The sequence below is a fragment of the Ammodytes marinus genome (genome assembly GCF_949987685.1).
Source record: "Ammodytes marinus genome assembly, chromosome: 9".
NCBI lineage: Eukaryota > Metazoa > Chordata > Actinopteri > Uranoscopiformes > Ammodytidae > Ammodytes > Ammodytes marinus.
This window is the reverse complement of record NC_137213.1, coordinates 10,303,222-10,319,196: the sequence shown is the minus strand read 5'-3', so window position 1 is coordinate 10,319,196 and position 15,975 is coordinate 10,303,222. Positions and strand designations below refer to the sequence as shown.

The window sequence follows — 15,975 nt, the reverse complement described above, 5'->3', positions numbered from 1 at the left end:
TCACAAACATAAGTAAAAACAAGAGTTAGTAGTTTAAATGGTCTCGACTCTTAGCTGTTTCCAGTCTTTATGCTAAACTAGGCTCATTGTCTCCTAGCGTAAGCTCTGTACATCATGCAGAGACATGCTATTAATGTCTGGTGGTACTATCAACCCTTATCATATTCTCTCTACAAATGAAAGCTTATTGACAACATTTCTAACTTAACGAATGAGAAGACAAAGAAGAAATGCTTCCTTATTCCTTACTTAAAAGCCAGAGGTCAAGTTGCTTGAGTAGAAATGTACAGATGTTATGAATAAATGATGTGCTCAGTAAACCTCGTCTAAATACACATGACTAATACACTGCGTCTGGTTTAAAATCCAGAAACTCCAAACCGTTCTCTTCTTTCAAAAAAATAAACACATGCATTCAGGGGGTTAGGGCAAGAAGACTTGATGAGAAATTATACACAATGGGGACTCCTATACTACAGCAACACCCCCTGACATACGACTTCCCAGTGCGTGGATGACACACATACTCTAACAAACACCTCATAAACCAGAGGGATTCCTGTGACCATTTCAACCCAAGGTGTTGAAACATGATCTCTGCTCTGGGACAGAAGCAGGAGAAAAGTTCATCAGGAGACACTGATACATCGGTGTAGACTAAAGTTATGGTTCATCACAGCTAGGCAATCACAGAGGGGCCAGGGCAAGAACAAAATAAACAGTGTGTGGGAAGGAACATCCTTTGAGAAGTTACAGAATTTCTCGTTCATTTGATGGATCGAGCGTGAATGTAAAATAAGCTGCTGACGCTTTCCAGGCCTATTATCCTCTGTATTTACACAGTACTAACACTTATGGAGGGGCCAAGTTCCAGAAGTACTTTGGAACACACACAAGAGCATTATATGACTGCAGAAATGGGATTATTGGCAAATGGCACCCACACTTTTAACAACGGACTTTTTACTTTTATATTGATGGCACATCACCAATGCCTGGTCATGCCATTAAGAAGTTAAAAGCATGTTCCTATCAAAGCATCAAAAAGCAGCACGAATTTGGGAAAGTGTAGTAACAAAGTATGTGTGTGATCAGCTTACAACAATGGCTTGCAGCTGTACTGGTAGGGCTTGACAAGTCAAGTACCTTGACGGGGCACAGAATGTTTAGTTTTTCTAAGCCTTTTCTTGATTAATTATTGATGCTTAAACCTTAGAGTCTCTTAAGACCCAGATTAATACCTCAGGCAAAACACTTGGACCAGTTTTTAAAAATAGCTTTTGTATATTTTGCTGAAATAGACTTGTGTCAGGGGATCCACTTGAAGGCGAGGAATGTGTTAATTATTTTTTTTGAACGTGCTTCACACAGCTGGGAGTTACCAACATCTGGACATTGGTTATAATTTTCAATGCCTGAGTGGGTGAGATTCCGAAACCCGTCTGGAAAACTCGGATCTGAGAACCAGATATATTTAAGGAAATCCGCAGACCCCATTTCGAGACCGATTTATTTTGGTTCCAGACCAAGTTATTGTGTATAGTTTTTTTCCGAGTGAAAGAAAAGTGCACTGAGATGCAGATAAGGTTGCAAAGTCAGTGGACTGGTCAGGAACACCCAGGATGCTGCGGTTACCCCTTCCCCCTGTACCCCACCGCTGTTATAACACAAATGAAAATAAAAAACAGCAGTTTCTGGGAAACAGGGTTTGACCTTGAGGATTGTTGTAAGTGGAAAACAGCCAATCAAAATACTGTATGTAAAGAAAAATATTTTTCATGCAATGATTTGGAGACTTGACATCACTGATGTTGTATCATATGGGATATATACCAGTGAAGGTGGTCCTTAAAGTTCACAGCTGGAAAGTCAAGAAGTCTCTTGATACTTACCAAACCTCTTGTAACCAAAGGACTGCACCTCCTCCTCATCAGCATAGTCGTCTGGAGGGAGAGCACAGAAATGAATTAAAACATTTCGAATTAAAGATACAAAAAGCTGAGAAATTACTCACAATGCAGGTAAACAGTAAAATACTTCATATTAATCTTATTCATCATTTCTCACACTACTGTTTCAAAGGCTATGCATGGAATTTTACAATCAATTGCAAACCCATTTCTCAAAATAAATAAATAAAACATCTCCTTTACAAAGCGTATATGATGCTAATGATCCAACCTGGTATCACGCCGAGGCGTCTAATAGACACGCATGGACCGGCGTCTAACTCACACGCCTTGCCTGACCAGGGCGTCTCTATTACACGCGCACCTCCCGCCGTCTAAATGAATGGAGGAATAGTCTAAATGAACGGAGGAATAGCACCAACAGGGGCCGACATGTTGTCCCAGGAATAGCACCACATGTTCCCCCAGCATTTCAATACTATCTAGCTGCAGCCCCCTCGGTGGTTAGGGTTAGGGCAAGGGGACAGGGAGAGGTTATAATATAGACAAAAACAACCGCGGCCGCCATTTTGACTACGGGCGGCCGCGACAGCGGCCGCCATCTTGACTACGGAGGTGCGCGTGTAATAGAGACGCCCTGGTCAGGCAAGGCGTGTGAGTTAGACGCCGGTCCATGCGTGTGTATCTCACGCCTCGGCATGAGATCGGGTTGATGATCATGATGCATCCTTGTATTACAATCAATTGAAGCCATTATTTGTGCAGTGCTTCATAGTAAACACATAAATACACCCTGTCTCGCTCAGATTAGCTCCGCTCTTTTAAGTGAACTCTCTTTTCCTCTTTACCTCCCATCTCCCCATGGCCTGACAGCCTTTAAAGCCGCTCTTAGGCCTGTGGGAAAGTACTTTGCCAACTTCAAAGCTTTTTATCTGTGTCATCATCCATGGCCAGTGAAAATAAAGAAACACCACATGTCCCAGAGATCTACCAAAGAAGCAAATATCTTCATCCATAATTCCAAAAGCAGTGAGGTGTGGTGATAAAAGAGAAATGGCTGTCCATCAGAGAATTATAAGAAAGCTGATGAAATTGTGTCTTTGTCTTGTGAATTGCATATCCCATCCTGAGTTTAACATTTAGTCTGGGCATGGTGATCCTGTGGCATAATACTAAGAAATCACATTGACTTTCAAGCAGATATCTGATCATGGAGAGCAGAGTGAGTTCAGAGCCGACAAGAACAATCTAAAAAGTTGTAAAAGTGAAACTACATCTCACTTTAGTTATTTGAACTTCCCAATACCCCAAGCAACTATCTTGTTTACTGATTGTGTTTCCAAGCAACACATGAGTCAACCCATTGAAATGGTAGGGTTACGGTAAGTATATTTGGTTTTTCAAGAGCCATACGGGAAACTTGAGTTCATCGCATTTCACCCAGAGGGTTGAACACTGAGTGGATTTGCAAATAGAGATGAGTCAAACTCAGAGTAATTTGTATTTTGTGGGATGAATGTTGCTGCATGGGGTCCATGGTTCCTAAGGAGGATTGCATAAAAACACATAAATAGTGGGAGCTATGTAGGTGGAGGTCAAAGATCGTCCAGACAGCTTGATTAAAGCCGGGCTTAATTTTTAAAAGTGAACAGCTTTTAGCTGTCCAAGTCTAGATACTCTATTTTAAGATGTTAGTAACCGCTTCACATGGACATAGTCATTGAAATGCTAGTGTCCATCTAAAATCTCTCCTTCTGATGAATTCCAGTCCAGCTTTAATCTTGATTTGTTATGCAAATCACCAATAATTTGCTCAATGAGATTGAGTCCTTTCATGAAAATGATCACTGTCTTTTACGCGTTCCTGCACCTTTAAACATGTAGCGGCTTTTTGCCATTGATCAAAATTAAACATGCATGACATCAGAGGGTCACTGATGCACCAAAGAAATACAATGCAGGCAAAAGAAGTCCATTGTTCATACATTACGTTTTTTGCATTTTGACAAAATAATCCTATCTTCTTTGTGGCCTTCATCAGAGACTGGGAAAATTCTCTCCATTGATAAAGGCTGTTTTGTTACAAAGGATGAACATTCAGTCTAAATAGGTTGTCTTTTTTCAGGATTTGTGGTTTATCTCTCCATGGCAATTAAGCAAACAAAGAACAACAACAAAAAAGCATGGCTTTTGCTGTCTCTCTAACTCTGGGGGAAAATAACAAAGAAGACGACAGAGAAAAAAATGTCAAGGAAAAATCTAGGATGAATCAAATACACAAAGCACTTACTCCCAATATAGTTACAGTAGCAAAGGGAAGTGGCCCACATGCCTGTCACATCACAGATTTACACGAGTTGATTACACTCATGTCCACAATGCAGAGCTTTGTGTAGTATTCAGAGACAGACCACAAGGTGGCAGGAGTCATGTAGTGTTTACACAATGGAACAAGGAACCCTTCCTGACCTATCAAGTGCCTTTGGGAGTGAGTGAGTAGCCTATGACATGAGGTTCATTGTTAATTCTAGAAGCTTCCAAAACATCAGGTCACCACATGAAAATGACATCCGGGCGAATTTAGCATTAACCTTCATTCTAAACCATGAGTTGTGATCCACATCGACCACCATGACTCGTGCACTTTTGAGGTCTGTTTCATGATGAGGCAGCAAATCTTTAGATTGACGGACGTGCAAGCGCATGGATGTACACCACAATAAAGCTGTTCATGCACGGGACGCGAGTGAAGCCCGAGTCAGTATTTCCTTGGAATTATTAAAGCCATCAGACAAACATGTGATCCAACACATGTACGTTTTCAAGAAGTTTAAAAGCACACAATGTTAAATTGAGTTGCTACAACTAAAACTTGCTCTCTTGATGAAGCTATACTCGTGTTTTTCGTGTCTGTTGTGAATAGTAATGTAAGTGTAGGTTAGTGTTTGATGTGCAGCAGCGGCCAGATGCAACAGAATCCCAGAATCCCTCAATTGAAACCAGATGTGAGGCGCGAGTTGTAGCCCACGCATTCCTCACGTCTCAGACCGAGAGGCAGAAAAGTGACAAAGAGAGTGCGAGAGGAAGGTCGTGTACGAGCTGAAAATAGATCCAATGACAATCATCCACTAATATGCCTCTTAATGAGCCTACCTTTCATTGTGCTTTACAGGACTCTACTGTTGTGAAGAAGTTGTGAAGAAGTCACATCCACAGCATCGCAATCGCATTTGCCCGAAAGCTCCCTTTGAGCGCACGGCACCTCTGGATATGCAAGTATCCCAATATCCACTTAGTTGATGTTGTTGTTGTGTATGTTGTAGTGGTAGTAAAAACAAATCAAAGCTCCATGCACGGCTCTTCACAGCGCAGGTATAGCGTCAGTGTCGCACCTCAGATGCTGCAGCAAAAAGGAAGAATTAACTTTGTTGCAGCAGGTCGGGAATGCAACAAGTAAGAGTTGCTGCAAAAGAAAAGGGAGAAAAAAGGTACGTTCTTAGTGTCTTGGTAGTCTACAAAGAAGCCGAAGTGAGGGTTTATCCTTGTGCAGCTCAGGACTCTGCTGGTACCCGCGGCAGAAATGGGAGAAACTTAAAAAGTGGAGGAATCCAAACAGGAGAGGACGTGGTGCAGCTCAGAGAAACCACGTGTGCACATCTGTATGCACCGTCTGCAACCTTGGCTGCTGCTGCTGCCGCCGCCGCTGCTGTGTGTGTGTGTGTGTGTGTGTGTGTGTGTGTGTGTGTGTGTGTGTGTGTGTGTGTGTGTGTGTGTGTGTGTGTGTGTGTGTGTGTGTGTGTGTGTGTGTGTGTGTGTGTGTGTGTGTGTGTGTGTGTGTGTGTGTGTGTGTGTATTGTATGCATTGTATTTCAAATCAATGATTCCAGCGACTATCACAATTATTATTACAATAGCATGTTGCTGGATTGTCTTTAGAACCAAAGCCACTACCAATGTAGAATTCATTGATTACCTCAAGTTTAATATAGAATGGAGGGGGAATAATTTCTTTGCAGTCATGATAGAGCAAAGTTGGGTTCCATCCTAATTAAATACATTTTTATTTGGAAAGTATAGGCTGAATACTAAACTGGAATCTTAGTAATTATTTCTTACAGAGTGGGGTACTTTATTTAAATGTGAATCTCACTTTTAATTACAAATGTATTTTCATCTTAACAATAAAGTTGCTAATGATTTACACATGCATACTCACTCTGCACTCATTACAGACTTGGACAATTATTCAATTCCAAAAGTATAGAAACTCTTGCATCAGGCTCACATTAAATAATAATGATTTTTTTTTATCACTTGCCAACAATTGCCTATTTACACAACATTAAGATTCATGGGGCGCCTTTAGCTCAGTTGGTAGGGCGTCCCCCCCATGGGCCTCGGCCAGCAGCGGACCCGGGTTTGATTCCAGCCTGCGGTCGTTCTCTGCATGTCACTCCCCTCTCTGCCCCATTTCAACTCTATCTCTACACTATCAATGAAGCATAAAAATACCAAAAAAATATCTTAAAAAAACATCAAGATTCATAAGAAGTGACCACCAGGTAAATGGAGCAGTATTCATGTCCTTTTATAAGGGAAATAAGTCTCTAGATGCAAAATGCTTTGCCTGTCACTTGCTGGTAATGTATAGTGGGTTTATCAGAGCGTTTTAAACTGAAACCTGCTGTGGTTGAATACAGCACTGATAAGATCGGTGGGACCGAAGCAGAACAGTAAATCTGAGAGCCATAAAACCAAAACAGAGCGCTTTAAATCTCTGAGCTGAGGGGCACTGTAGACTCCATGGGCACCTTTATCCATTACACAGTCATTTGATCCAATGTTAAAGCTCCCATATTATACACTTTTCGGTTCTATTATACACCATATTATATGGTCTTAGTGGTCCCTAATACGTTTTTCTTTAATTGTTTGCTGAAAAAAACTTTCAGATATTATTGTACTATGCTGATGTTCAGCTAATCTCACAATGGCCTATTTTTTAAAAAGAGCTGCAGCTCCCCTCGTAAATATACAATCTTTGAGCTCCCCCCGCCCCCTGTCCGGAAGCGAAGCCAGATATGCCTCGTCCTCTGTCTGTTTGTAAACAATGATGACGTATAGCCTGTTAGCACAGTTAGGTTTAGCCTACCCATGAGAAGAACCAAGTCTAGTGCTAGTAACGCACTTTGAACAGTTTGACATGACCTATCCTAGTCTACATGAAAGACTATGTTCATACAGATGCACTGACAGCCACACGCTAATGGAAACGGCATGTTCACAATAAAAATGCTGCAAAAGATGGTGGCTACTGCGAAGCTAGCTCGGGAGCTAGCTGCTAACAATACCACTAAAATCAGTGAAAAAATTATCTTTAAAGTCAGACTTCTTCAGTATACCTTCCAATCCCTTGTCCTATTAAAAACGAGACATTTCCAGACTGGTGTGGGGAATAGAAATATGTTTTTATGAGAAAAAGCTGAATGCTTGTCCCAAAGCTAATAGCTATACACCAGTCAGGCAAAAATACCAATAAAAACATTTATTTCAGTTTCACTGTTTGAAAAAAAGCACAAGTAGCTTCCTATCCGTTGTGTTATTAAAAACGAGGCTGCTGTGGTTAAGATAAATTTGTGGATTATGCAACATTCATCATGTTTTGCCGTACTACAGGCATCTTGTCGCTTAGCAACAAGCAAACAACATGGGGGTGAAGGAATATTTTTCGAGAGGATCTCGGGCCGTGGACCAATAAGAAATAGGGGGGTGGACTGCACAGTGGAAGCTTCTGGCTTTCCAGTTCTTGACGTCAGAAACGGGGAGAATTCTGACTGGAGTATATTGGGTGGAGAGGTGGAGGGTTTCAGAAAAAGGGAGAGTGAGAAAAGGAGAGAGCTTTCTTTTTTTGATACTTTGGCAGTCTGTAGGCACACCTTATACCCATAATTATGTTAAAAAACATCGGAAAAGTGCATTTGCACAATATGGGAGCTTTAAAGGTGCTCTGTGGAACTTTCAGTTTGTGCTCATCCTTGCACCCCCTTTGGACAAATGTGTTAGTGTTTTTACTACGCCAGCTTTAGTTCCTGGTCGAGCGTACCCATGACAAAGGCAATTAAGAAAAACCATATAAAAATAGTATTCTTTGCACTAATGATCTCTTATGCTGTTACATGTCATTTATGATCATCAGAGAAAAAAAATAGACTGTTTCAGAAATATTTAAAAGTTCCTAGTCGCACCATTAAACAAATTGACTGACATGGTAAACGGTCAGTACAAGTTAACAAAAGATGAAATGTTGCACTAGCGCACAGAAGATAATTAGACAAGATCCCAAGTATATCATATATTTAACATAAGCTGTTGGTTAACATTGACATTCAATAGCTCCCATTTCTAACACACTTGTTGCATTCTCATTATTGTATTTTAAAAAATATATCTGCTACATTTATTCCTTTCAGTTTTTTTTGTGGAATGAGTTGTGCACCAATCCTGTCCCCTCAAACTAAACTATAAAAGAGCTTTCAGACCTGTTGCTTTACCGGCCCTTAACCCTTTCATCTATTTATTCAGGTCTCTTTAAAGCAAGATTATCCCCTCCACCTGTTTCTCTCTTCAGTTCAGGACTCTGCGCTCCATCAGTGCCACAAAACTTCCCACAAGGTCACATTAACAGACAGTTATACGGACCTGCTGCTTCACCCCTTAAGTTTATAAATTTCCCTTAAATCTCAAGGAGTGCCTTCAGATTAAGGGGGAAATCCTGAATCAATTCTTGAAGTTCAATTAGTGCACAACGTTTTATCTTGTGATTTATACATTGATTCCTCTATGTGAGTGATGGCGTGCATTTAGCCCTAGTTCTCTTTAATGTCAACTCTTTTATCTTTAGGTAAAACCGTGGGAGAACATGGGAGGAGCGTTTCTCCCCGCAGTGTTATGGGAACCAGGTGTTGAAGGTGTCAGAGAGGCTCCAGACTGAGCTTGGGGCCGGTGGCTGTTTTTGATTATCATCGGCGGCAGTGGCGAAGTGGGTAGGAAGATTGCCTCTGGAGTGCAGGGTCGGAGGTTCGATTCCCCGCCTACCCGCCACATGTCGAAGTGTCCCTGGGCAAGACACTGAACCCCAAATTGCTCCCGATGGTTCAGAGAGCGCCTTGCATGGCAGCTACTGCCATCGGTGTATGAGTGTGTGTATGAATGGGTGAATGTGGTAAGATATGTAAAGCGCTTTGGGGCTGAGAAAATCGGCTAGAAAAGCGCTATATAAGTCAAGTCCATTTACCATTTACCATCCAGCGAGGACCCTATTTTCTGGGTCACAGCATGCAAAGAGGGCACATTTTGGAGGTGGATGGGGCACCGAGTGAAGAGACAGAGACAGAGGAACCCTTTCACCCCGAGTCCTTCACATTCCATCAGGATGTGGAGATGCCAACAGTGTTTCCCACTGAGAGGAACGGTTCCTTTGACTAAAAATACTCTGGATTGATTCACATCTGGACATATAGGCCTATGAATAGCCAGCGCTGGTTTACGCATGACGGACTGATCATTGCCAATACATTTTTAAATAAGAGCTTGTGTGTCTTTCTCTTAAAAGTCTTCAGCTCCTGCAGCAGTTAGTGACCAGATTGTCTCAGGGACCGGTAAAACCGTCTTCTCTGATCATGTGATCTCTTCTTAAAAGGTGGAGTCGTGATTGTTGTCAAAATCAGTTCTTGTCAAAATCAGTGAATATCTCCTCACACTCCACATTTGTCCGTACTCTGTGTGTGTGCTGAAAGAAAATCCAGTGTTAATTCACAGTTTAGGCTCTGTAAACAGGCATTCTGCTAGCTACGGTGGGGCCCTTTGTTGACATACCCTTTGTTTACATACCTGTTTACAGAGCCTAGGCTGTATTAACACCAGCTTTTTTTTTCAGCACACACACAGTACATACACGCATGCGTATCGTTAGGGGATATTCACTGATTTTGACTTAAAGTGATTGGTGTACAACTGAACATATCTGTATTGTTATCCATTGATGATATGTCTGATTTTAAGTTTGCACAGTAAGATATTGGGTTAACTGTGTGACCACATATCAAATAAATAAATTTCTCCTATGTGTAACTGTAAACAGTTGTCAGTGTCTGGCATGACTAAGCAACCTCTTATGCAAAACAAGCGTGTTGGATTAAAGGGCACAGAAATCAAGCAAAGACTTTAATAGGATAAAGCTTGAGTGGAAAGAGCACAAATAGACTGTCAGGATACATTAACGACTACTGCCCACACACAGAGCACTTTGTTTACTTCTCTGCCACGACATACACACCTCCGGTCATCTGCTGGTAAGTTTGTCTCTTTTGCAGTTGTAAACTTGCATTTTGTTTTTAACTTCAATTGGATTCCACATTTTATTAGTATCATGCTATATTTTCTTTAAGGTTTGGATATCATTTAAGTGAATATTCTTTATTATAAGTATGAGAATATAAATTTGCTTGCTTCTTTAAAAGGTTGAGTCAGCGAGTGTAGAGAACGCTTGTTGTTAAAATAACAACAAAATAAAATAACAAAATAAGTGAATATCACTACATCTGTTATCTGTCCGTAAAAAATCTGGTGTTAACACACCACCTAGGCTCTGTAAACAAAGGGTATATAAACAAAGGAGCCCACCATAGCTAGCAACATACCCATTTACAGAGCCTAGGCTGTGTATCAGCACTGGATTTTTTTCAGCACACAGTATGGACAGGTAGCATATTGATTTTCACTGATTTTGACAAAGTCATTTTGACAACAAGCTTTTTCCAGAATCGCCGACTCCACCTCTAAAGTGCTATTTAAATCAGTACGATTTTGATGGTCACATCCATTTTATCAATTTGTACCCTGTTAATTTTCTTTACAATTAAAAAATTACACAATCTTGCATAGATTATACAGCTCATGCTCTCATCCTTGCCCCCGTCGGAGAGAAGAATATAATAAGCTGAGTGTACTTAAACCCATAATGAAATAAGTCAATAAGTGAGTACATCCCCCATTGACTGTAAATCCCTCTTGGATGCTGACTTGTGTAACTCCTCCTGTGACTGGACTCATCAGGCGTGTGAACCTTAGCTTGTTTATGTGTTACCAAATGAGCATGACGTTATATCAGAAGCCGTTCAAGGTTTCCAAAACACTTTTTTGACTTTTGTGGTCCTGACCTCCTGACACAGCAGATGGCACAGACACGAACACAGCATGGCATGTTTTCAAGCCGAGGCGAGCTCTGTGAGGCCTCTTATTATGTGTCTGATTCCCCACTGTTGACCGCCTAGTAGTATCATTAAAGGCAAAACAACAAACAAAAAAACAAGGGCAAGGCTGTAATCAGTCTGGCTATATATCCATAGAATGAGTGCACAAATGTACAATGTAGGCTACTTGTACACTATTTGTGGAGTGAAAATGTTTGCAGTTTGGACAAAGAGTGATACAAGCATTACGATGTGGTACAATAGGACTGCAACTCTGTCACACAAGAAGGAATGCTGCACAAACCGGTTTTAAAGTTACAAATCTGATGATAAGACATCTTGCTTTTTTGTACTATAGTTTTACAACACATTTACACATTTTTTTTGTTCAACAAACTAAAACTAACTGCCCTTGGTTAACTTTATTATCTGACGTTCAAGATCATTTCTAGGTCTACATAGATGTGTAGCACCACCAAGTGGCCGACCTACTTCTGACCATGTACAGTATTGTTACAGTTTAATCTTGCTCAAGCTCAAATCCTATTAGTTGGATTAGATTAAATCACACCTGTTGTTTTTAGTTTCCCTGGACTGTATTCTATTGGTGCTGCTTCAGTGTGATCATAAGGTCAATGTTTTCATCCAACATTCTGCAGATGTTACACTGTACCAGACATAACCAAACGTGTTGTGTCCTTCCAGACTGAGATCTTCCCAGACAGAGACTGAGCTCAAGGATGAAGCTCCTTCTAGGATTGGCTGTTCTGGTGGGTACCCTGGGGGTCCTCTACTCTGCCCCAGAGGAACAACCTTCAGGCATCTCAGAGGACACCTTAACACGTGAGTCAGCACAGAGGAACCTAAATGTATCTTTGTTGCTTGCTTACTTTTACTCTTGAAAATTTGCATTGTTATTTTTTATTAAATTCTGCGTGTTAGTATTGTTAGTCATTTTTTATGAACACTCCCTTAACAAACTGTTCAGTGCCATAGGAATCACAATGGAGCCATTTCCGAGGAGTCAATAGTTTTTGCTTCATTTCCAGGATGGATTCTGAAATAATGTTAATGTTTACAAAACCATCTCACCCGTGTTCTTTGTCCGTCTCCTGCAGAGTTGTCTGCGAATGGCGAGAAACTGGTGGATGAGGAGGTGAGGAGAGCTCTGTACGGGGTGAAGGAGATGAAGGAGGTGATGTGGAGGAACGAGCAGAAGCACGAACAACTGATGAAGTCCCTCCAGCACAGCAGTGACAAGAAGAAGGTAAGAGCAACATTAACCATTCCTAAAAAAAAAGTAATACTTAAAAAAAAAAAACAAGCACACAATGTACTGTACATACAAGAGGAAAACACTAATATGTTCCCCTTTCTGCCACCAGGGGGCAGCCCAGCTGGCTAAGGAGGTGACTGAGAAGCTGGAGGAAGCAGAGGAGCACTGTAAAGACGCCCTGCAGTCAGAGTGGGAAGAGTGCAGACCCTGTCTGGAGGATGCCTGCAAATCCTTCTACACCTCAACCTGCCGCAGGGGATTTGCCACTTTCCATGCCAAGGTATGGAAATAAGATAAAATAAAAGTACAGACCCATCTCGAACTCGGACGGCTGAACTCTTGTAGAAACATTTGCCAAAAATAACCAAATTGTGTGGTCTTAAGTTGGAACTTTACCTTTTTTGGATCCAAATCCCTCACATTAGTTGGCAGCGTCTTCTCCATCGCCCAAGGTGTTAATGACTTAAACTGGGATCACTGGTATTTGCTTACAATGACCAACAACAAAGCAGTTTATAATTCATCATCACTGCACTTATCTAAATGTAAGAGAAGTGCAGTGATGTCGAAAGCTGACGCAGATATTCACCTTGAAACCTTGGACATGAGACAATAGTAAAATAAACTTGCCTCCACTACTTTTCACACTGTAAAAAAGGTGGGGAAACTATTCAGCACAGTGTCCAGGCGCTTCGGTCCCCGGGAGCCCCCCATGGAGGCAGGTGACATCCTGGTGAATCAGGGCCCCGACGGCGTAGACAGCCAGGTGATCCGCATCGAGGATTCCTTCAAGCGCCTGATCAGCAAGGTGGGCACTCTGGTGAACCGCAGCATGGCCCTGGTCTCCAGGATGAGCAGCAGGCTGGACAAAGCCCTGATGAAAGCCTTCCTGAACGCAACAGACCTCATGGTGGAGGAGAAGGCCAACTCCGACCCCTTCAACCCGGCCCGCGACTCGGGCTTCCTGCAGGGCGTGGGACTGGAGGAGGTGCTGGACTCCTTCTTTGACTTCGGCAAGAGCGTGGTGGAGGAGTTTGGAGCGGTGGTGACCCAGACCTTAGATGACATCCACGAAGCAGTGGAGAAAGAGAAGAAGAACGGTAGTGGTGTGTGTGTGTGTGTGTGTGTGTGTGTGTGTGTGTGTGTGTGTGTGTGTGGGGGGGGGGGGGGGCAGCTACTGAATTCTCATGAATTTGTGAAATATATAATATCAGATGCAGACATGTTTAGTTGGAGGGAAATCCAGCAGTCATTGGCTTCAGTGGCCCATAGTGAAAAACTATTCAGTTAGAGCAACTGTCAAAAACAGTTCAAAGAAAAAATATTGCACCAAAACCAAACTGTCCGTGCAAAGATTGTTGCTGTTTTACATGAATGTAAAGATGTAACGTAACATCTTGAAATAATGACTAACAACAGCAAAAAACACTAATATAATTTTTCCTCTTGATGTAGGGAGGGTAAGTTTCCCCCTTTTCCTGCAGAACAGGAAGTTGTGTAGAGATCTCCGCAGACAGGCCTCAGGGTGCTGGCAGCTCCAGAACCAGTGTGTGTCCTGCCAGGGAGCCCTGCTCTCAGGTACAGCAGCACCATTACCATCACATCATGCGTTTACTTCAGTGTGAGGTCTTTACAATCATACTGACCGCTCCCTCTTGCTGTTCCTCCAGAGTGCCCCAGTGTTCGGGAGCTGCACGTGGAGCTAGGAGAGGTGACCCAGGAGCTGGATGTGTCCAAGGAGCAGTATGAGGAGATCTTGTCTATTGTCCAGCGCCACACCGACGAGACAGTGGACTGGATCAGCAACATGGCGGCTGAATTCAGCTGGGTGGCTCAGGCTGTGAGCAACAGCAGCAGCATCCCTGAAAATATCTTCCGTGTCACTAAGGTGAGGTCAAGGAAATGAATGGAAAAGGCAACACAACATTGTCTTAAAAAAATATATGCAGGGGCACAATTATTAGGCAAGTTGTATTTTTGAGGATTAATTGTATTATTGAACAACTACTGTAGTGCTCTCGGTCAATCCAAAATGTTAATGAACCTAAACCTGAATGTTTACGAAAGTAAAAGTGAGGTTTTGTCTTTCTTACGAGAATATATATATATATATGTTTTGCCATTATTAGGCAACTATTACCTTGTTGGCTATTTGCAACAAAACGTTTGATGGTTCTGTGGTCACGCCCCAATATCTTAGCAATTTCAAGAGTGTTGCATCCCTCTGAAATACTTTTTACAATTTTTGACTCTTCAGAGTCCGTTAAATCTCTTTTTTGGCCCATTTTGCCTGAGAAAGAGAAACTGCTTAATAATTATGCACACCTTGAGATAGAGTGTTGATCTCCTTAGGCCACACCTTAACTCATTACACAAATACACATCACCTGGTATGCTTAAATCCAATAAGCACTTAAGTTTATACAGCTTGAAGTTGGGAAATATGCATAAAAATTATGATATGGCCAAAATCCTCACTTGCCTAATAATTGTGCACACAGTGTAGTCACTGCAGAGTAACAGGAATAAGGTGGATATGTTTTAGGCCTTTAAAGTAAAGAGTTTACTCTAATAACACAAAGATTGTACTTAAATGACTGAAACTATCGTCTTGATTTTGCTAAACTGCTAAGCACTGACTAATGTCCGATATATTTAAAAGAAAAATAGAACAGATTGCTCTCTTTGGAAAAGTTTAAGATTTGTGGTGAAAAATTCAACATCCTGTAATAGAAATTGTCTGCGTCGATTTTTTTTTTCTTATTCCACTCTCCAGGTGGCGCCAAAGAGCCACGACGAAGAGAACTCTGCAGTGACTGACACCCAGGTGGAGGTGAACATCCTGAACTCTCCCCCACTCATCCTCTCTGTTCCTGGGGAACTGAAGCTGCAGGACCCAGCCTTCATCCAGTTTGTGATCCAGCAGGCTCTCAACAAGTACAAGGAGATGGCTGGGTGAGGACTTCCATTAACTCTTTGTCCTTCTACTGTGGATTAAAAAAAGAAGCAAACATTGTCATGAGATACATACATCGGACAAAAGTGTGTATAGATTTTTTTTTTTATATATATAAAATCGGGAATTATTATTATTAAATAAAAAAATAAACATTTTAAAACTGTTGTCCTTAAAATCTGACATACATTTTTTCTCTTTTACAGGTACGAGGAAGAGTAGAACAACAGTGTCTCCTTTTCAGATCTACATTGTATTCCTGTATAGCAGCATTATCTTGTTCAAATGTAAAAATTTAACTAAGACCTTCCTATTTATTGAATGTAAAAAGAAGAAAATGTACGTCTTACCTGTTGTCTATTGGTGAACAATAAAAAATTAATAAACAAACTAAATAAAACGTGACTTAGTCATAGCGAAGAAAGTAAAAATGCATACATGTTCCACAAGAGGACCCTTGAATTATTGTAAATGTTGTAAATGTCACGCTTCTCAGTGACTTAACTTAATCTTCCAAATCATTGTAGCTTGTCAAGAACAAGAGAGCGAAAAGAAAAACCTTTTGGTAAAACTTTTATTTTT

General features: G+C 41.4%; 2 protein-coding genes across 2 annotated transcripts in view; one reads left to right on the top strand and one right to left on the bottom strand.

Annotated features, from left to right (window-relative positions):
* colec12 (collectin sub-family member 12) overlaps nucleotides 1-5,506 on the bottom strand; it is a 28,055-nt gene extending 22,549 nt beyond the window's left edge. Inside the window, exons 1-2 of the mRNA XM_080033759.1 lie at nucleotides 5,064-5,506; nucleotides 1,893-1,943 (exon numbers count right to left, since the gene is read on the bottom strand). Of these exons, the coding sequence (XP_079889885.1) occupies nucleotides 1,893-1,943; nucleotides 5,064-5,070 (58 nt within the window). The 5' untranslated portion in view covers nucleotides 5,071-5,506. The remainder of the gene's footprint in view (nucleotides 1-1,892; nucleotides 1,944-5,063) is intronic.
* A 4,644-nt stretch (nucleotides 5,507-10,150) lies between these two features.
* Nucleotides 10,151-15,615, top strand: clul1 (clusterin-like 1 (retinal); the record flags this gene model as incomplete). Its single annotated transcript, XM_080034013.1, has 9 exons — nucleotides 10,151-10,261; nucleotides 11,867-12,004; nucleotides 12,280-12,428; nucleotides 12,547-12,717; nucleotides 13,096-13,537; nucleotides 13,893-14,015; nucleotides 14,108-14,325; nucleotides 15,214-15,392; nucleotides 15,600-15,615. Exons 2-9 carry the CDS (start codon nucleotides 11,902-11,904, stop codon nucleotides 15,613-15,615), a joined length of 1,401 nt encoding a protein of 466 aa, XP_079890139.1. The 5' UTR covers nucleotides 10,151-10,261; nucleotides 11,867-11,901.
* Nucleotides 15,616-15,975: the final 360 nt, after the last annotated feature.